Source organism: Narcine bancroftii, chromosome 3 (assembly GCF_036971445.1).
Source record: "Narcine bancroftii isolate sNarBan1 chromosome 3, sNarBan1.hap1, whole genome shotgun sequence".
Taxonomy (NCBI): domain Eukaryota; kingdom Metazoa; phylum Chordata; class Chondrichthyes; order Torpediniformes; family Narcinidae; genus Narcine; species Narcine bancroftii.
Window position 1 is genome coordinate 143122544 of NC_091471.1, and position 22514 is coordinate 143145057.

At 41.2% G+C, this 22514-nt stretch overlaps 1 protein-coding gene across 3 annotated transcripts in view; it reads left to right on the forward strand.

Moving 5' to 3' along the window:
* rnf150a (ring finger protein 150a) overlaps positions 1–22514 on the forward strand; it is a 167551-nt gene that overhangs the window by 129776 nt on the left and 15261 nt on the right. The window contains exon 7 of one of the 3 annotated variants that reach the window (XM_069925303.1): positions 8211–8289. The exons of the other annotated variants lie outside the window; for them this stretch is intronic. Within the exon in view, the coding sequence (XP_069781404.1) occupies positions 8211–8287 (77 nt within the window). The 3' untranslated portion in view covers positions 8288–8289. The remainder of the gene's footprint in view (positions 1–8210; positions 8290–22514) is intronic. 3 annotated transcript variants of the gene reach the window in all.

Here is a 22514-nt window from a genome sequence, read left to right on the forward strand (position 1 = left end):
ATGATGTTTTTACCTTACAATATCTATTACTGCAGGGTTTTGGGGTCCTCTGGGCCTGTCACATTATACTTAGTGATGTGTTTGATATTTTCTTTTTTTTTTCTTTGGCTTGGCTTCGAGGACGAAGATTTATGGAGGGGTAAAAGTCCACGTCAGCTGCAGGCTCGTTTGTGGCTGACAAGTCCGATGCGGGACAGGCAGACACGGTTGCAGCGGCTGCAGGGGAAAATTGGTTGGTTGGGGTTGGGTGTTGGGTTTTTCCTCCTTTGCCTTTTGTCAGTGAGGTGGGCTCTGCGGTCTTCTTCAAAGGAGGTTGCTACCCGCCAAACTGTGAGGCGCCAAGATGCACGGTTTGAGGCGATATCAGCCCACTGGCGGTGGTCAATGTGGCAGGCACCAAGAGATTTCTTTAGGCAGGCCTTGTACCTTTTCTTTGGTGCACCTCTGTCACGGTGGCCAGTGGAGAGCTCGCCATATAACACGATCTTGGGAAGGCGATGGTCCTCCATTCTGGAGACGTGACCCACCCAGCGCAGCTGGATCTTCAGCAGCATGGACTCGATGCTGTCGACCTCTGCCATCTCGAGTACTTCGACGTTAGGGATGAAAGCGCTCCAATGAATGTTGAGGATGGAGCGGAGACAACGCTGGTGGAAGCGTTCTAGGAGCCGTAGGTGATGCCGGTAGAGGACCCATGATTCGGAGCCGAACAGGAGTGTGGGTATTTAAGTTGGTTGTTTTTCCAGACTCTTTTGTGTAGTCTTCCAAAGGCGCTATTTGCCTTGGCGAGTCTGTTGTCTATCTCATTGTCGATCCTTGCATCTGATGAAATGGTGCAGCCGAGATAGGTAAACTGGTTGACCATTTTGAGTTTTGTGTGCCCGATGGAGATGTGGGGGGGCTGGTAGTCATGGTGGGGAGCTGGCTGATGGAGGACCTCAGTTTTCTTCAGGCTGACTTCCAGGCCAAACATTTTGGCATTACTGAAGACTCAAACTTCCAAAGGTGTATCCTGGAGAGCATTGTGATTGGTTGCATCACTGTCTGGTATGGAGATCTCAACACTCAGGACAAGAAAAAACTCAGTGTTATTAATTTGGCCTGTGACATCATGGGCAGCAGTCTTCACTCTATTGAGGAAATATACAAGAGGCAATATCTAACCTCAAGGTCCCCCATCCCCTCAGGTCATGCCTACTTAACTCTGCTACCATCTGGAGCCTGAACATGAGCACATGGACAGCTTCTTATCCACTGCCATCAGATTCTTAAATGATCAATGATCAATGAATCGCCTTACTTTTACTTTTTGTGCACTATTTTATTTATTTTTGTAAGGTGCTTTATATAAATGTTTGCATTGTGATCTGCAACATAACAATTAATTTTGTGACTTGTTCATACAATAAAATCTGATTCAGATTCTGAAGATCACAAGATATAGGAGCAGAAGTAGGCCCATTGGCCCATTGAGTCTGCTCTGCCATTCTAATCATGAGCTGATCCATCCTCCCATTCAAACCAATCCCTGGCTTTCTTCCTGTAACCCTTGATGCCCTGACTAATCAAATACCTGTCAATCTCTTCCTTAAATACATCCAATGACCTCACTTCCTCAGTCGCCTGTGACAACAGGTTCCACAGACTCAAAAACAGAATCAAACTTTAAATTATTACTATTTAACTTAACCTAACTTAACCCCCTTCTACAGTCCAATCTCACTTCTCACTCCTCCAAGTTCACCGGTATCAGGCATTTCTTATACTGTGCACTGAATTTAACATTTATGCATCTTCACCAGGCTTTGGTTCTTGAAAAGTAAATGGTTACCGCTCAGGAGGGTTCTTGTCGATTTTCAGGGAGATTTGTTGCTCGTTGGACACACGCACAAACTGATTCCTTCCAATCAGCCACTTCATTGTTTTGCCGAAGAAACTTGCCCTATCAGGGTTTTCCAGATTATAACCTCATTTTTTCAGGTTACCACAGAGTTCCTTTTTGTTTCCCTTGTTTCAAGTGAAACATTGTACAGCAGCCACCTCCTCTTGTATGGACCTCAAGGACTTTGACCAAGCTGAACTGAGAACTCACAACCCATCTTCAAAATGTGGTTTTTCCACAAGTTTGCCAGCTTGTCCTGTTCCAGTCCCAGCTGCTGCTGCTGAACTGTAGAACTGAATTCTCTCTCTCTCTCTCTCTCTCTCTCTCTCTCTCTCTCTCTCTCTCTCTCTCTCTCTCTCTCTCTCTCTCTCTCTCTCACGCAAACACACTCTCACACACACACACACACACACACACACACACACACACGGGCCTCTTAGAATAGCAAACTGCATTCAGTCATACTGTAGCACCAGACCCAATCTTCTGAGTCCATTCATCTGTTGCTTTCCAAAACAGTAATCCATTACTCCACAGCATGTCCAATTAACACTTACTTGTGAAGTCCTTACAGGCATTCTTCAAAGTTTTTGCAAAAGTACTGGGAGCCTAGACTGTCTGGCTTGAGCAGAGCTCTGGCATTTTAAATGAGATTTTTTTTGAAGTGTGTATCTGTGTGTGTCTAAACTAAAAACCCCACAATCTACTTTCCAAAGACATATCTATACATAATATAAAATATAACATAAGCTGTCACAATAGCCACTGGTGAGCCTTATTCGTGATTGAATCAACAAAATGGGACTTTAGGACAGATCCTTAGAGATGTTGACACCCAGGAATTTGAAGTTCTTAACCCTCTCCACTACTGAGCCCTTGATTGGGACTGGTACGTGTTCTCTTGACTTCCTCCTAAAGTCCACAATCACCACCTTGATTTTGCTAACGCTGAGTGCAAGGTTGTTGATGTGACACCACTCAAAGAGCTGATCTATCTCCCTCCTGTATCCTTCCTCATTGCTGTTGGTGATTCTGCCGACAACCGTATTGTCCAGACAGTCTTGGGTGTAGAAGAAGTAGGGCAGTGGGCTAAGCACGCATCTTTGAGGTGCACCTGTGTTGATAGTCAGTGAGGAGGAGATGTTGTTTCCAAAAAGACTGTGGTCTTCCGATGAGAAAGTCAAGGATGCAGTTACAGAGTGGGGTTGCAGAGCTTGTTGAGTAAGCACTGAAGGAATAATGGTGTTGAAGGCTGAGCTGTAATCAATGAGCAGCTGTTTGAATTTTCTCGGTGGTCCTGAGCTGAGTAGATATTGCATGGAGCGATGGTGAGGATAGGCAAATTGCAGTGGATCCAGTCCTTTGCTTAGGTACATGTTAATGTTGGCCATAACCAACCTCTCAAAGCACTTCATCACAGTAGATGTTAGTGCTACTGGGCGATAATCATTGATGCAGCTCACTCTGCTCTTCTGGGGTACCTGGATGATTCATGTCCTTTTGAAGCAGATGGGAACCTCCGATTGCAACAGAAAAGACTGAAAATGTTTGTGAACACTCCAGCTTTTAGGTTGGCACAGATTTTCAGTACCCTGCCAGATATGCTGTAGGGGGCTAACGCCTTTCAAGGATTCACTCCCTTGAATGATGTTCCAACATCTACCTCAGAGACAGATATCACAGGGTCCTCAGCCTTTGCAGGGATTCTCATTGCATCTGTTGGTTCTCCTTCTCAAAGTAGGCATAGAAGATGTTCAGCTAATCGGATAATGAAACATCATAGCCATCTATAGTGTTCGCCCTCACTTTGCAGGCTGTAATGGACTGCATTCCATGCCATAGCTGCAGAGTATCTGCCTCTGTCTCTAGCTTCCTCCGGAATTACCATTTTGTTGCAGACATAGCCTTCTGCAGGAGTTCTTGTAGAGATCTAGATCCCCAGCCTTAAACGCCCTTGATCTTGCTCTCAGCAGGTTGCAAATTGTCTGATTCATCCAAGGCTTCTGGATGGGGTACTCCTAGTATGTGAACGTGATGAAGCTTGTTAAATTCTAATGTTCTATAAGCCTGAGATTTGCCAAGATGAAGATATCTTGATTATCATTCAACCTATGGTCTGGAATGTTAAAAAATTTAGACATACAGCACAGTTACAGAGCATTTTGGCTCATGAGCCCATACCGTCCAATTTACACCCAATTAACCTACAGCCCCCAGTACATTTTGAAGGGTGGGAGGAAACTAGAGCCCTGCCGAAATACCACCCAGACACAGGGAGAATGTACAAACTCCTTACAGACAGCACAGGATTTGAACCCTAATCCTGATCACTGGCAGTGTAAAGGCATTGCTCTAACCTCAATGCCAGCCAAGCCACCCTCTACCATGTAAGCTGTGGAGTTTCAGTCACATAGTTTATTCAAGACAGATTTTGATAAGAGATTTGAGGGATTGAGGATTATTCTGGGAAAATGTTGCTATGATAAAAGTTCAGTTAGGATTTTACTGAATGGAGGAGTAGGCACGAGGAGCTAACTGCCCTGGCTCCTGTGTGTTTCTCCTTGTGACCTAATTGCAAAGACATTAAGTAAAGAGATGTATGCAGTGAATGGAAAAGAGTGTTGTGTTTGAAATCTACTTTTGTTTGTCAGTGGGCAGGAATGGCAGAATGCCATATAGTAAAATGTTGCTACAAACCAGCAATGGGAAATCTCAACAGTTTGCCATCTGATTCACCAGGTAATCTTCACAACTCACCAGGTCCCTATGCTCCTGCGAAACTCGCCAAGATTTCAGCTCTGTGCTCCCAAATACTCAGTGGGGAACTTATAATAAACTGGGTAACATCTTAAATAAAATTGAATGTAAAATATGTTGTGGAAGAAATATGAAAAATATCCAATGGTATGGAAAATCTACAATTCTGGCAACACCAATGTGTGTTGGATTATCAGCGCTTTATTTTATTTGTGAGTTTCCAGCTGAATTGTGCAAATCCCTGGAGCAAAGTGCCCTTGAGATTCTGAGATGAGTTTTCATCAAGAATGTACAAAATGACATCAGTACTAAGTAATGATAATTACTTAGTCATAAGTAATGACTAATAAAAATAACAAAATGCTATGCCCTTCCTCCCTCACTGACTCAACTTCCTCTCTCCTTTCAATATTCTTTGGTCTCTAAACTTATCTGTGACAACTTCCATCTTGATCCTAGCTTTTGTTCATAATGACCATTTTGCCCACACACCATTTCAAATCTAATGCATGGCCCCCTATTCCCTCTTATAATGCTGTTGTCAATTTCCCCACCAAGCTCATTCACACTCCAGGGACCATGGAGGAAGAATTCTGGGCAGAATCCAGAAACTCCGTTGGTCACAACTGTATTTTAATACATTTCAGCAAGAACAAAGCCTGCTTTCTTCTCTACAACACATCATTGTCATTCCAGAACAACCTGTAGGGAGCATTGGAATTTTCAGGCAATGATGCTATGTAGCATTTGAGTAATGTTGCCTAACCAAATATCCTCTAATCTGTATGCTATTGTTTTATCTATTTAACTGCTTGAATATCCTACTTGAAGTTGATTGCTGTTTTTTTTTTGGCACTGGTTGATCATTGCTGCAGATTAATTGAAGATGTTTAGAGATTTCAGGTCTTGTTCATTTTCAAACTTGACTCTTTCAACAATATTGATAAGCTCTGTGCCGTTTATTGTTTATTTGTTATGTGTAACCAATACTTTAACTTCTGCCAATCTTTTCCACATATCATGATGGAAATTCTCATGTCCCATTTGTCTAGGAGTAGTTCCAATGGACCCATCTTTCTGAAAGCACAACTGAGAGTTTTGATAGCAGAGGCTAGCTGGAATGTGTCTGTCTCACCCAAAACTAGAGGAAACAAAAAATCTGTTCAGATGCTTGGTAGCACTTGGACTCGTGAGATTATACTAAGCATATGGCTACAATGCAGTGACCTGAGCAAGTATTCTCAAAATTGATTTTCAATATTTAACTCTTGTCACCTTTAACTGATTATCACTGAGCATTATTGTCCAAGAGCTAGGCAGCAAGATGAGATAGTCTAGTCAGCCAAAAAGAGAACCAACATTTTGGACTTCCACAATATCTCAGGGGCAGGATGCCTTCACAGATTAATCCCTGCATGCTACAGAACATTGCTCAATCACCAGGATTGCATTCAATGACATAAGACATGGAATATTCCAAGGGTTTAGTGGGCATCATTCAGCATATTAATGAATGAGCAATCATCCATTGACTGAACATGCTGTTCTGTGAATGTTTATGAATGAACCCTCGACTGATTTAATTGTGACCTGGACAGTTTCATTGTGTATTTGGACCAGGGATAACTTCACCTCAGCAAATTCCATGCAAGAACTTCTGGAAATAATGTGGAGAGGAACTTTCAGGGCATTGGTATAACTCTTCATTTTGTTCTCGTTCTGAACTGAGAAATTGGAGCTGCATAGACGTGTCCGTCAATAGTTTCAGGAAGACACTTGTGCCATAGTCGTGGGATGTCAGCCCTTGCTAGCTTATGATCTTATATGGTTCAAGTTGCTTGGACATTTGACCATTTAATATTAAGAGGAAGGGTTTTAAATAAAGCATTTTTAAAATGTTTTTATTGTGGGGAAAGAGGAAAAAGTAGGATTGTCCATAACCATACGTACCATTTTGAGAGTTTCTATTTGTTCCAATGAAAAATTTGAAGTTTTGAACCTTCTCTTTTCCGCTAATTTTTATGTGCCTTCCCTGATGATTCAAGATTCAATTTATTGTTAAGTAATTAAGAAAGTACAATACTGCATGAAATTTGTTTTCATCTGCTGTAAGGCAGCCAAAATTGCTTGGAATGCCTCTTACAGTCAGAGAAAGAAAAGTAAAAGAGTCCCCTCAGAGCATCTGTGGATTCGCATCCAGCGCTTTCACAGGCCCCACAGCTGCACAGAATCCTGAACTCTGGATCCAAACTTCCAAAGTGCTCCCTTAGCACCCTCTCGCATCTCAGTTCTGATATCCCATCAGCCAGTTCTTGAGCCAATTTCCAGCAGCCTGCAGCTCAGTGTGAATCTCTCAACCACAGATGCCAGCAACCCACAGCCTGCATGGGTTCCTCGCCTCGAGTCACCAGCAGCCAGCCTCTTGTGTGTTTCTTCAACTGCAGAACCCATCACTGGCCCACTGCCATTGTCACCATCCCATGAGCCATCTCTTCTTCTCCCCATTTTCTGGTCCCCTGCTTCCCTGGAATCTGCAACCTCTTGTGGTTTCTGCCAATCATAAGAGCCGCCATCTTGGGTGCAGACCCCATGGTCACAGAATTTTTAAATAAAAGCACCGTCAGCTCCATTTACAATTTATTTAAAGCCTATATGGAGCTGACGGCAGTTGTACAGAGGTTGGAGCCCGCGGAAGTGCTGTGACTTTGCTCCCTGCTCTCCGCAGGTCCACACTAGCGGCAGCGTTGCCTTTACACTAGCTCTGGCAGTGCCACCGCCTTCCATTTGGTGGCAAGATTAGGAACTTTCTGTATTGGAAATAACTGACCTTTATGCAGTGATGGCCTGCTCAGGAGGAATAAACCTTATGACAAAGTTTATAAACATTTTTGAATGAGTCATCATAGCAATTTTTGGATTTTTTTTAACAATCAAAATATTTAAACTGTTGCATCTCAATCTGTTGGATCCCGGATGAGCCCTACTTTGTTAGGCCTCAAACCAGCAAACAACAGAAGACACAATTCAAAAGGGTTAAATTTTAACTGTAAATTTATTAATGACTATTAACATTGTCATATTTTAACCCAGTTAACCTCTTTATAAGTATCTATAAGAAATATATAGATGCCATATCTTTATAAACAGTGAGTATGTTTTAAAAAAACCCAGACCATTACAGTCTGTGCCCAATATTCAAAAAAAGAAAATACACCCCCCCCAAAAAAAAACCAGATCAGTCAGTCAAGTAGGTCAGTCCAGATACTCAGTCCAGAGAATTCAATCTCAAAGATCAATGTCCAAATTTAGTTCTTTAACTGAATAATAAAAAGACACTGTACTGAACGTTGGAGCGAGAAATTACTCATGTTGCATGGTCGTAAGCTTTCAAATCCTTTTTCAGGGCTTCCTAAGATGACTTCTCTCAGTTCTCAAATTGTGGTTTTTAAACCCTTCATTAACTTATGAGGCATGGGCCTTTCACACAGCTCTCCAGTTGGTCTCCACTGTTCCAACTGCAGTTCTGCTGCCCCAACTCTTGTTCTGAACGTTCCTTTCTCTGTCTGCACAGCTCGACCCAGCTGCACCACAAGTCACATAGAGTTCCCAGCAGAATTTCATCCTTTTGATGACAGTCCACAGTCCTAAAGGTCAGTCTATGGTCCTTAATAAAAGCAAATGTAAAACGACTTGTAGGGAGATGGAGAATGATGAGAGGAGGAGAGAGATGAAAGAAAAATCTTGTGACTGACCCAAAACAATAATTACAGTTGATTATACATAACTTTAATAGGTCTACGTCATGGGTTCAGGTTGCAATAGATTCAAAGTAGGCAATGAAAATGTTCTCTGAATTATTGTTTATCAAAGATGTTGTTCATTATTGTTGTTTACTAGCTCTAACTTGGGTGCAGAAGCTGGATTTGCTCTTGTTCTTCAGTAATATTCTTTGGTGTATAATATTCTTTATTATAGTCATCACTAACCCAAAAGTGGCATTTATAATGTGACTAATGAAATATAAATTTTTAAATATATACATGGTTTCTTTAAAGACCTGATATAGCCACTGTACAGTACCATTAATTCAATTGTTCTTATTTTGACATTCATGCTTCTTACTTTGCTGTTTCACAAGAGTTTGAATGTATCATAGTACTTGCAAGGAGAGGTAAATACAAATATATCAATCCTTTCTAAATACAAGATCATTAATTGCTACTAATCTTGATGCTACACCTGTAGTCAAGTGGAATTTCTGTTGAGCTGAAGAAATATATTAGAGAGCAAGATAATTATGTTCTGCTGTATGGGATATGCTTGCTAAACAGATCAAGAGTCATAGCACAGATGAATATAAAAATCATTATCACTGCCTGATCAAATGATTCTCCCTCATAAGTTTCCAAAAACAAAATTAACCTTATAAATTCTGATGTCTGCTCTTCTCAATCAAATGTTACAAAAGTCAGAAATTTTATGATTTCTCAACAAGCTATTCTCTTCAGACTTCGCACAAAGATCACAGACCAAGTACATGTTCAGTTTTTAAAAAACTGCATCAAGTGGTAATTGGAAATAAATGGAGGGATTGAGGTGAATAACGAAGGTGGGGGAAAGACTGAGCCGAGAGGGGATTATAGCAGAAAACATAGCAGAGAGCTTCAGAGCCTGAGGGGATCAGGACAAAGGGTGGATGCAGAAAATCTTTGAGCATGGTCATGGGTTTGGGTTGCATATTTCCTAAACTGCTGCAGCAAAGGAACTTTAAAGAAGTTGCAAATATATCAACATCCTGGGATTTCAACATTTTAATGTTGAGGCATTTTGAGGGTAAGAAAATAATCTTTAAAGAAATTGCAGTTAGATATGAGGATAATGACTTCAGTAATTGTTGGGTTCTGATAAATGTCTACAGTCAGTTCCCCTAAGTGTTTTAAAAATCTTCATGTGAGATTACTTGTTCCTAGTAATGAAAAATCACTTGCTGTAATATTTTTTTGAATATTTTATTTTTGATTTTCAATGACATGTAAATTCAGACAATACCCTTTCTTTCAACACTTATGTACAATATAGAGTCCATTTTTCCCCTCCCATCCCCCCATGCCCCAATACAATTGACAATAAAGTTATATAAATTAAACAAATACCAAAAACAAATACCGATAAGGTCAACAACCCTTGCAAAAAAACTGAAAAAAATCCCAGGTACTTAAATAAAAAGGGGGTAAGGGACAAAAAAATAAGAGCACGTCATCTGTGTCGCGTCCCACCTCTTTGATCCCAATCGTTTCCCTGCTGGGATGAATAGTTTCATTTCCTTTATTCCAAAGGGGTGAAATTATGTCTGTGTACTTTTGTATTTCAGATAAGATTGCCACACTCTAAAGAATGTGTCATATTTCCTCCTTAAATTGTATGTGATTTTTTCAGGGAATGCAACTCTGCATTTCCACATTCCATCATGTAATATTTAGTTGAGAGTTGGACTTTCATGTGACTGCTATACATTTCTGGCTACCAGCAAAGGCAAACTTCACAAACTGAATTTGGTACTTCAATAGTTTAAAGCACACGTCCATTATGTTTCCCAGAAGGTACAATTCCAGATCCTGTGGAAAATCCACTTTTGTTTTTTTTCAGGTTCTCCTTTGTACACAGTCAGGTTGAATGGATAAAGGTTCCAATCTCCACACCACACCTAAAGCACCTTTCTGAAATTTCTGATTTAGATTTATGTAACTTTTGTGGTGTGAGGTATAATTGATGCAGGAAATTGTATTGCATCAATCTGTACCTGGCATTAATGACAGCTGTCCAGACACAAGTCCAAACAGCACCACTTGTGGATTGTTGTGCCCAAGTCTGACTCCCACCTTTCCCTCAATCTGTGTAAGCCTGGCTTCGGGCCCTCACTTTGAAATATGAAATACATAATAGAGATAAACTTGCGCACATTCCGCCTTCACATTAGAATCTCCATGTCACTACACACGGGCAGGGTCATTTCCGGTCCCAATTTGTTCCATAAGAAAGATCTTAGTTGCACATAGCAGAAGAATTTTCTATTAGACAAATCATATTTATTCCTCAACTGCTCGAATGACATGAGTTGCCTTTGTTTGTAACAATCCTCGATATATCTGATCCCTTTCTGGCACCAGATGTCCAGGATTTTATTGTCCAGAGTCATTTGGGACAAGGGTGTTTTGGGAGATATCCCCACCTTCAATCCAATACATTGATTTTTTCTTTGCCATGTCTGAACTACATGCTTTAGCATGGGGTTATCCATTTTATTTGAAATTAATTTAGTGTCTCATTTATATATAAACTCTCCTGTTATCTTTTCCCCATCTGCATGTAGACCAATTTGTGCCCATGAGAGTGAGGCGATAAACCTCGCCTGGGCCGCCCAGTAATATTTTTTTAAATTTGGCTGTTTTAAACCCCCTAGTTTGTAACACGAGTCAACTTTTCCTTGGAGATTCTAGCCACTTTACTTTCCACTTTTCTGGCACAACTTTTGAGCATCATAAAGAAACTCTAGGACAATGGAATGGGTAATGAGTAAAATAGATATTGTAGCCTTGGCATCACTTTCATTTTAACATGGTTAACTCTGCCCACCAAAGTTATGGGCAGAGTTCTCCATTGACTGAGGTCCTCCTTAATCTTCTGGAGCAAAGAGAGATAACTTTTGTTTGGAATTTAATTAAACTCTTACAAATTTAAATAATAGAGAAATTATGGATAAACTTAAGTGGGAGTTTTTAAAGTTAAAAGAATGTTATTGAAAGAATGGGAGTTTAATGCTAAAATGCAGAGTTTATGCTTAATTTGTATAAAACTTTGGTAAGACCACATATGGAGTACAGTGTACAATATTTGGTCTTCTTACTAATGGAAGATTGTTGATGTGTTCAAAGCAAACGGGAGGTTTTCTAGATCTGAATGCTTGAAATGGGCTAGTTATCTTTTGAGAAAATGTTAGTTCAGAAGAGTTTTAAAATTCCACGGTGATGTAGCAGTTTGTGTTCTCGACTCATAGACCCTGGTATTCAGGTTCAATTCTGGTTGAGGCTGAAATGTTGAACTGCCTTGATGCAAACAATATATTTCCTATGGGTTCTTCAGTTTCCTTCCACATTCCAAAAACATGATGTAGATTAATTGGAAACAATAAATTACCCCATAGTGCTGGTGAATGGCAAAGAAGAATCTAAGGGAAAGTTGATGGGTATGACTGAGAGGAGATAAGGAAAAGGAAATTCTGGACTGATGGAATTACTCTAAAAACACACCGAAATGCTGGATGAACTCAGCCGGTCTTTTCCTCATCCATACAAAACAAAGATATATTGCCAATGTTTCGGGCCTGAGCCCTTCTTCGAGGAAAAGGCTGAATGAGGCAGAAGCAGGAAATCTCAGAAAATCTCAGAATTCAGACAGTGCTGGCTGGGGAGGAATAGTGTTAATTAGATATGATAAGGGATGTGTTAAGAATTTATCATGTTTGTGCGAAAGGAGACAGGGAAGGCAATGGAGTGGGGGGGGGGGTGTACTTAACAAAACCCAGAGAAATCGATATTAATACTTTTTGGTTTGGTAGGTACCCAGTTGGAAGATGAGATGTTGTTCCTCCAATTTTTGGGTGATCTCAGTCTAGCAATGCATGAGACATGCCAGCAAGGGAATGGGATGGGGAAATGAAATGGGTGGCCACTGGGAGATCCATGCTATTGCGGGAAACAGATGCTCAACAAAGTGATCTCCCAATCTTCAACCAGTCTCTCCAATGGAGAGGAGATCTCAAAGAGAGGACCAGATGTCATAGATTACTCCTGCAGATTCACATGAAATGTTGCTTCACTTGGAAGGACTTTTTGGGGCCTCAAGTGGTGGTGAGAGAGGAGGAATGGGCACAAGTGGAGCACCTCCTGTGGTCACAGGATTGGGGGATGATTGCTAGGGAGGGAAGAATGGAAAAGGGAGTCACGGAAGGAACAGTCCCTGCAGAAGGTGGAGAGGGGAGAACGGGTATATGTCTAGTGCTGGGATCATGTAATAGGAGGTGGAAATGGGGGAAAAGGATGTGTTGGATGCAGAGGCTGGTGGGTGATAGATGAAGACAAGAGGAATCCTATCCTTGTTGCACGTGGGGGTGGAAGGGGCAAGGGTAAATGAGCGGATAATGGAGGATATATAGGTGAGCACAGAGTTGATGGTGGTAGAGGAAAAGCTGGGTTGTTTGAAGATGGAGGGCATCTCTGATGATCTGGCATGGAAGTCCTCATCCTGGGTGCAGATGTGACAGAGACAGAGGAATTGAGAGAACGGAATGGAATATTTACAGGGGACAGGTTGAAAAGTGGTCTAGTCGAGGTAGCTGTGGGAGTTGGTGGATTTGTAGAAGATGTCTGTTGAGAATTTATCGCCTGAGATGCAGACAGAGAGGTCAAGGAAAGGGAGAGTGTTGCTAGAGATGGACCAAGTGAATTTGAGATCGGGTTGTAGCTGGCACAAAAATGGATGAAGATAATAAGCTCATCATGGGCAAATGAGACACAACTAACGTAGTCATCAATGAAGCAGCGGAAGAGTTGCACGTAGCCAAAACAAAGGCAGGCATAGATGGTCCCTTGCAGGTACCCATGGCTACCCCTTTGACCTGAAGAAAGTAGGATGAGTCAAAGGAGAAATTATTGAGGGTGAGGTTTGGATTGGTGCAGAGAGAGTGGAGGGCCAGGTGTTCTGAAGGAGTGAGATTGGAATGAGTGAGGTGAGAATTGAAGTCGATATGGTTGATATCATGGTGGCATTTGGAAATATAAAGGTTAAGACTAGGCAGAAGAACGTAACAAGGTGTCCAGGAGGAGTTTAAAGAGGGATAATGGATCTGTAGTGGGGGTAGAAATAGTGGGATTACTCCTCTGGGTGCTGGGATGGACCAGAAGAGCTGATCCATCCCAGAGATAATTAGACAAGAGAGCATTAACTCAATTTTTCTTTTTGCAGATACCTCCTAATGTGCTGAGTATTTCTGCATTTTCTTTGGTTATGCAAAATGAGATGAATATTTTACAGGTGAATGAGGATCATGCAATTGGAAGGGAAGTTACTAGAAAATATTCAATATAGGATTAATCTACACTTGTCAAGGCAGGAATTCATCAGTGATAATCAGCATGATCCAAGTGGTGAGAGGTCTCATCAGACTCATTTTTTTGGAAGAAAGAAGAAAGTATATTAATGAGGGTAGCGAGATTGATGTGGTCCATGTGGACATCAGTAAGACCAAAAGGTTATAGCCTATGGAATCTAAGGCAAGTTGGAAATTGGATCCAAAATTGGCGTGGTAATTGGAGACAAAGGTGAAAGAGGATTGTCTTTGCGCTGGTTGCCCTTTTATTGTTGGTTGGTTGGATCAACTTTATTAAAATGAATATTTTACCTAAATTTATATACCTTTTCAGGCTTTGCCTGTTCTTTTTTTCCTGTCTTTTTTTTTGATTCCCTTGACTCAATCTTATCTTCAGAATTAGAATTTATTATCATGAACAAGTCATGAAATTTGTTGTTTTGCAGCAGCATCGAAGTGTAAACATTCATATTATAACCATCTCACAACATTACTATTTATTAAAAAAATTAAGAAAAAGTAAGGCAGTGTCTTTGCTTCATTGATTTCAGGAATCTGATGGCAGCGGGGAAGAAGGATGTGTAAAGTCTTCATCAGAATCAGGATTTATTGTCCTGAACAAGTCATACAATTTGGTGTTTTGTGGCAGCATCATAGAGCAAACATTCATATTATAACCATTTTACAACATTACTATATATAAAAAAATAATAATTGTGCATGAAAAGCAAGGCAGTGTCTTGGGTTCATTGATTATTCAGGAATCAGTCCATGTGCTGCTGAGGGCTCATCTTTAGGCTCCTGTACCTTTTCCCTGATGGTAGCAGAGTGAAGAGGACATGGCCTGGGTGGTTGGGGTCTCTGAGGATAGAGGCTGCTTTTTTAAGACATCGCCTCATGTAGATGTCCTCGATGGAGTGAAGTCTTATATATGGAAGAACAAACTGTCTAAATAAAATCCATCTTTAAAAATTTTAAAAGAATGGAGGTTTAGCCCTCCTAAATTTTAGGTTCTATTACTGGGCAGTCAACATGCAAAATCCTACTTTTTGGTCATTAACTGTGAAGACTGTTCACTAGGGGTCTCTTTGGAACCTAATTCCGTTAAAAAAAATTTCTATTATTTCTCTTTTTGGATCTCACTTCCCTTAATCTTTAAATAAATTAACTGACAATCTGGTAGTTAAACATACTTTAAGGATCTGGATACAGTTTAGGAAACATTTTGGTCTATTGAGATTTTCTCTTTCTCATCCTTTTTTTTCTAATTATTTCTTTAATGATTGATATAGCTTTTAACGAATGGTATAGATTAGGTGTTGAGATTAGGGAGTCTCACTCTCACTTCTTTTGAAAGCTGTCAGTTTATCTTAACAAATACTCATTTTTTTGATTATTTACAGATTAGAGATTTTTTGCAATCTCGATTACATTTTCTAAGAGCTTTGATAAGAATTTAAGAGATGTAGCTTTCAATTTGCAACCTTTCTACAAATGGTTCAATATCTTACATTTATGACATGTTGAGAATAAGAGGTGCTCCTTTAGATAAAATTTTAAAAGCCTGGGAACAGGATCTACAGTTCTCAATCTCTGAAGAAACTTGAAATGTAATTTTCAAATTGGTTAATGTCTCATCTTTATGTGCTTGCCATTCCCTCCTACAATTTAAAGTAGCCCATAGGGCCCATATGTTCAAAGTCAAACTATCTTGTTTTATGTGAATGTATCTCCTCATTGTGATAGATGCAACAATGGAGATCGTTCATTCACATGTTTAGGACATGCCTGAGTCTTGGAAAATACTGGAAGGAAGTATTTCAAACATTTTCTGTTCTTTTTAAAGTACATTTTTAAGCCTAATCCTTTAACTGCCTTGTTTGGAATTGCTGGAGAGAGAGGCATAACTTTAACTGCATCTGATTTGCCTGTATTAGCTTTTATTTTTCTTATCGTTAGGCGGGCCATGTTGCTTAGATACAAGGATATTGCTCTGCCTACTCACACTCAATGGTTACATGACATTATGTCATGTTTACATTTAGAGAAGATTCGATGATCCTTTTGAATTACTTTCAAAATTGTTGATTTGGCATTAATGCAGAGGTGTTGGCTAATAAGGTAATTAATTACTGTGATGGAATTTTTTTTCTCTCACTCTGCCAAACAGCTCAGTTTTGGTTGTGGGATTAGATTTTCTTTTTATAAAAAATATTGCTATAATATAATTTGTTTGATTAAGAATGTGGGGTACTCTGGGAGAAATAATATGATCTGAGTGTAGTGTATTCTGTACTTTTCTGTTTTTTGACTAATATGTATTCTTATGTAATCTGTATTTTTTGATGTGGAATTTAAATAAAAATATTGAAAAAAGAAAGAAAGAAGCTTGTGATCAGCGATGTCCTTCAGGAGTTGACTGTTTATCGTATACATTTCCAGATGACATAAAAATTAGTGGTGTTGCTAATAATGAGGAAGATATTCTCTATGTTGCCCATGAGAGAATGTTGGGGCTTTGAGCAGAGGCTGTTGAGGTTGAATTTATTTTCTTTGGAGCAGAAGAGGCTGAGAAGGGGCATGATGGAGGCATACAGAATTATGATTGGATCAAGAATGAGAAACTTTTATCAATAATAGAGATGTCTGGAACCAAATGTCATGGTAAAAAAAAGAAGGCTAGAGGTGGAATGAGGAATACGTTTTTCACTCAGAGGGTGTTTACAGTTTGAAATATACCACTGAAAAGATGGTCAAGGCAGATGAGTAATTAAATTGTCAAGGCCCATGAACCAAGTACTAATAATTGGGATTAATATAGTTAAGTGCAGGTCGATGGCATAGACATGGTGGGCCAAGCAATTCGTTTCTGTGCTCTATGACTCTAAAGTGTCCAGATTGAGGCATGAAATCTTGAAGAGCTTTGAGTTAGTGAATGAAAAGGAGTTTCATCTTATGAAAGAATCAAGAACTCATTTAAAGCAGGGGGGAATATATTTTGCTGGAGAGTTGTGAGTCCCTGCAACTCTTCCTCAAAGGCAGAGGAATCAAAATTAGGTGGATAGTTGATTGGACAGGATGAACGAGATCACAGATAGACAGGAATGCAGAATTTAAGTTGTGATCTGATCAGCCAGGATTTTATTGAATGGCAGGATAGACTTGAAGAACTGAGTGACCTGTTCCTACTCTTAATTAGTTTGTGTATGTGTGTGTGTGTGTGTGTGTGTGTGTGGCCATCTTCTGACAAGAATATCATGATTTTAACCTGGAAACATGACATCAATTCTGTCTGACAGAAATTTAGCTAAAATGGTAACTGCGATTAAAGTTTACCCTTGGTATTTTATTGGTTAATTAACTAATATTTAGTTTGTTTTGTAAAGGGTTTCAAGTGTAAGTGTCTTATTCAATTTGAAAGAACCAAAACCAAATGTATTGCAGAGTTGCCTTGATGTATAAAATCCAAGTTATTTCCCAACACCCAACCCCAACCAACCAATTTTCCCCTGCAACCGCTGCAACCGTGTCTGCCTGTCCCGCATCGGACTTGTCAGCCACAAATGAGCCTGCAGCTGACGTGGACATTTACCCCCTCCATATATCTTCGTCCGCGAAGCCAAGCCAAAGAAGTCAGGCAATGGTGACATATGGTTAGTCAGATTGACATCAGAATTAGTGGTATACTGGAAACTTCAAAAATTATATAAGATTACAACAGGATTTGAATTAACTGAGAAAGTAGTCAAAAGAACGACAGATGGAATTTACTCTTAACAAATGTGAGGTGTTGCACTTTATCAGGTTAATCTAGGGCAGGGCTTGCACAGTGAATGGTGGAGCCCTGGGTTGTAAAATAAAGAGACTTGGGGTACAAATACCTACTGTAGTTCTCCAAAATTGGTGATGCCAATGGGCAAAGTGGTGAAGAATCCATTTGGCATGCTTTCCTTCATTGGTTAGGGTATTGGCATCATATTACAACTGTTCAAGACATTGGTGAGACTGCATTTGGGTATGGTGCACAGTGCTGTAGCTGTAGGAAAGATTAAAGCTGGAAAGGGTGCAGAAAATATTCACAAGAATGTTGCCAGGACTGATAGCCTATGGAGCTCTACTTGTAATGCAAGCCTTCGATTTCTTTTCTCCTTGAGTCATAGAGTGCTAAAGGAGACCTTGTGGAGATTAATAAAATCATAAGGGTCATAGATAAGAAAATAGTCAAAGCTTTTTTTTTCCCCAGGGTAATATAATCTGAAAAACTAGAGGGCATACATTTGAGAGGAGTAAGTTTTAACCAACCTGAGGGGTACCATCTTCACACAGAATGTGTTTAGATATGGAACAAGATGCCAGAGGAAGTGATAGAATTGTGGTTAATTGTAACATTCAAAAGACATTCAGGCAGGGACATGGATGGGAAGGTTTAGAAAGATATTGGTCAAATGTAGGTAAATCGGACTAGCTTGGTTGGCATGGATAAGTTGGGCTGAAGGGCCTGTTTCCTTGCTGTAAAATTTTGATTCTCTGCACTTTGTGCTGAGAACGAGTAGCTGATTATAGCCAGTAAACAAGGCCTTCCTTGTGTGTGTAACGAAGTACAAGCCTGGATGGAGCATTTGCTTTTTCAGTAATTGAGACAAATAGTCATGTTCTTTTTTAAAGTGTATATTTTTATAAATTTTAAATGACAATATCAAACATTACATTAAATCCAAAAATTATTCAAAAAATTATACATGTGGTATATATAAAGGAAAACCCCCTTTTTTCCCCCTCCCACCTTCCCCCAAAACCCCTAAAAAAAGCTAAGAAAAAAGATAGGAGGACCAGAGAATACCAAGGGAATAAAAGCATTTTAAAAAAAACTTTATTTAAAACTTTTAAAAACAACATAAAATCAATAGCAACAAAAGGTTTTTATACAATATAGTAACCCCGCCCCCCCCCCGCCAAAAAAGAAAACATAAAACATGGGAATAAAAGCATTTATAACATAACCTCACTTCTTGGTAACCTCCAATATTAGAATTTATCAGAGAGTTTATCAAACATTCAAACCCACATTATGTAAATATGGGCGCTGTGGCAATGGACATGATTGCTGTGGCAAACAGGCCCCGCTTGTTCCACGGCAAGGATGGCATTGCAGGACCATCTCTTCTGATACAGACCGGAATGGTGCATATGCACTCGCGTCATCGTGACGCGAATGCCGATGCGTCAGGGGCGGAATGGAGTGTTGCTTAAAGGCTGCGAACGAGATTCAAATAAAACCAGTTAATTGTGACACCTGAGCATACAGCTTGCCGCTTCAGTCTCTGCTCTGCACTCACTCACAACAGGCTACATTTAGTGACCCAGAATCTCCAGGTTCTGAAGACTTGACACAATGGAACAAGCAACTGTAAGCGCTATTGCGTTGAAGCTGTCTACTTCCTGGATGAACAGGCCCCATACTTGGTTCAGCCAAGCGAGTCCCAGTTCCAGATCAAACAGATAACCTCTGATTCGACAAGATATTTCTACGTCGTCAACTCACTCGATCAGGAAACTGCCTCACGAGCTGATGACCTTATTCAGGCGCCGCCAGAGGAAGGTAAATACGTGGCTCTAACAAACCTCCTCATTACCACTTATGGCCTCTCATGGCGCAAGTGAGCAGCCAGGCTCATGCACTTGGGTGGCTTTGGCGACAGGACCCCCTTGTTCCTCATGGACGAAATGGTCACACTGGGAGAAGGGCACGTCCTGCATCATGTTTGAGCAAGCGTTCCTTGAGCAGATGGCCAACGCGGATTTCAATGACCCAAGCAAGGTTGCAGCGCGTGCAGATGTCCTTTACAGCTCAAAACGTGAGGCAGTAGAATCCATCAATCATGTGTTATGAGCCCAGAGGACACCAAAACCCAGCAGCAATAGAAATTCACCAAGACAATTGGAAACTTATTGAAAACAGGATTAAACTTTAATTTATTACTATTAACTTAACCTAACTTAACCCCCTTCTAATTCTAAGTACATACACTTGTGCTTTTATATACACATAATAAGTTCAAAAAAAGTATACAAGTTAAAAAAAATTATTTGATTCACAGTCCAATCTCACTTCTCACTCCTCCAAGTTCACCGGTATCTGGCAATTTTTAAACTGTGCACAGAATTTAACATTTGGTGCTTGAAAGGTAAATGGTCATCACTCAGGAAGGTTCTTGTCAGTTTTCAGAGAGACTTGTTGCTCATTGAAGACCCACAACTGATTCCTTATGATCAGCCACTTCAGTGTCTTGCAGAAGGAACTTGCCCCATCAGGGTTTTCCAGATGATCTCTCTCTCTCTCTCTCATTTGAATGAAGATCTGTTTTGGTGTTTATATCTATATGTGACCTAAACTCAAAAGCCTGCCACAATTTATCTCCTATAAAACATAATATAACATATACAATATCAAATATAACATCATCTCTCACACATGTCTCGCAGCCACCACCGACGATAACGCCCAAGTCCAGTCCACCACATGAGCAGGCCATGTCCCACCAGAAAGCAGAGAGGTCCGATCCTAAATGGTCTTCCTATCATCAATGTTGGGAGGCATCCACCTGCAGGTGCCGCCAGCCATGTTCGTTCCCGAAAAATGAAGTGGCCAGCAGCCATTAATGGCTGCGGCGGATGGTCGACAAAATAGCCTTATCCATGCCTGGGACAGCATTTCAGGCTGCAGCTTCCTCGTAGACACAGGGATGGAGATAAGCGTCATTCCCCTTACAGTGCTTGAAACACACAAAGTCCCAGGGACCTGCCCTTTGAGTCGCCATCAACACCAAATACTCCTTCAAGCCCACTTCGGTGGACAAACACCTGCTTGGCACGGATTTCCTACAGGCACATTCTGTTCATCGACCTCTGGGGCAGATGGCTAGTCCACAGAGAGACTTTCCACACAGTGCCCCTCGGCAAGTCCAACGAACCGTCCACCAAGCTCGCTTCTGTGAAATCCAAAGACAGCCAGTACAGTAGCCTCCTGGTGGACTATCCCTCCATTCTTTGCCCACAGTTCATGGCAGCCATGCCCAAACACGGTGTCCAACACCACATTTCTACCACTGGCCCACCATTGCATTCATGTGTCTGATGCCTGGCACCACTCTTACTAAGGCAGAGTTTAGGCACATGGAGGAACTGGGCATTGTTCGTAAGTTCAATTGCCCATGGGCCTCACCACTCCACTTGGTGCCTGTCCAATTACACTGGACTGCTATCCAATTCCCTATATCCAGGATTTCACGGCAAATCTCCATAGAAGAAACTTTTCTCCAAAGTCGACCTGATCCAGAGATACCATCAGATCCCTATACACCCAGATGACATCTAGAAGACCACAATCATCAACCCTTTGGCCTTTTCGAGTTCTTATGCATGCCGTTTGGGTTGAAAACAGCAGTGCAGGCCTTTCAGTGCCTCATCGACGTGGTCAGAAGAGACTTGCCTTTCCTCTTCATATACCTCGACAATCTCCTGATAGCCAGGAGCACGCCTGAGGAGCATGTGAAGCATCTCTGCCAGCTTTTTACTCATCTCGCACAGTTTGGCCTCAGAAATGCCAGTTTTTTCTCATGGAGATAGACTTTATAGGCCACGGAATTGCCCCAGCTGGAGCGACCCCTTTCCAACCAAAGTCGAGGCCATCCGGCGGTTTGCCATACTGACAACACTGAAGGGACTTCAGGAATTCGTGGGCATGGTGAATTTCTACAACAGATTCATTCCTGCAGCTGCCAAGATCATGCGCCCGTTTTCCACGTTGATGTCAAGTTTATCGAAGGAGCTTGAATGGACAGAGGTGGTTTACGACATGTTCGAGCAGACTGAGGAGGCCCTGGCCAACACAACAATGCTGATACACCCATGTATGGATGTAGCAATGGCTCTCACAGTGGATGCTTCCAACACCGCCGTGGGAGCTGTTCTGGAGTACTTTGTGAATGACTCATGGCAATCTCTTGCTTTCTTCAGTAGACACCTGCGACCACCCAAGTTGAAGGACAGCACATTGATAGAGAGCTTCTTGCCCTCTACTTGGCCATCCACCACCCTTTACTTTCCAGAAGGGCATCCGTTCACCATCTACACCGATCACAAGCCACTAACTTTCACCTTCTTGAAGTCCTCCGACCCGTGGTCTGCCTGTCAACAAAGACATAGGAAGTATGGCCCATCGAGCCTGCTCCGCCATTCAATACAATCATGGCTGATCTAATTTATGACCTAACTCCACCTACCTGCCTTCTCCCCATATCTCCTAATTCCTCTATCATGTAAAAATTTATCTAACCGAATTTTAAATATGTTTAATGAGGCAGCCTCATTACATTTATCCTATGTCTCTGAATTCGCCACTGCTATCTGACACTTGTCGAGAAAGCACAACATGGTTGCAGGCGGACTCTCCAGATCCCCAGTCAATGCCCTGTCACAGGGCATAGACTGCCATGGTCTGGCCTGTGCATAGCTGGACGACCCAGAGACACTCAGCTACAGAACGGTAATCATGGGTTTGCAGCTCCAAGACCTTCCACTGGACGTCGACAGCATAACGCTCCTCTGCGACGTTTCCACTGGCCAGCCACCCCTTCTTATCCCTGCCCAATGGAGGAGGATGGTTTTCGACATGATCCACGGGTTGCTACACCCCTCCATCCCCACAATGGTGCAACTGCTGTCAGCGAA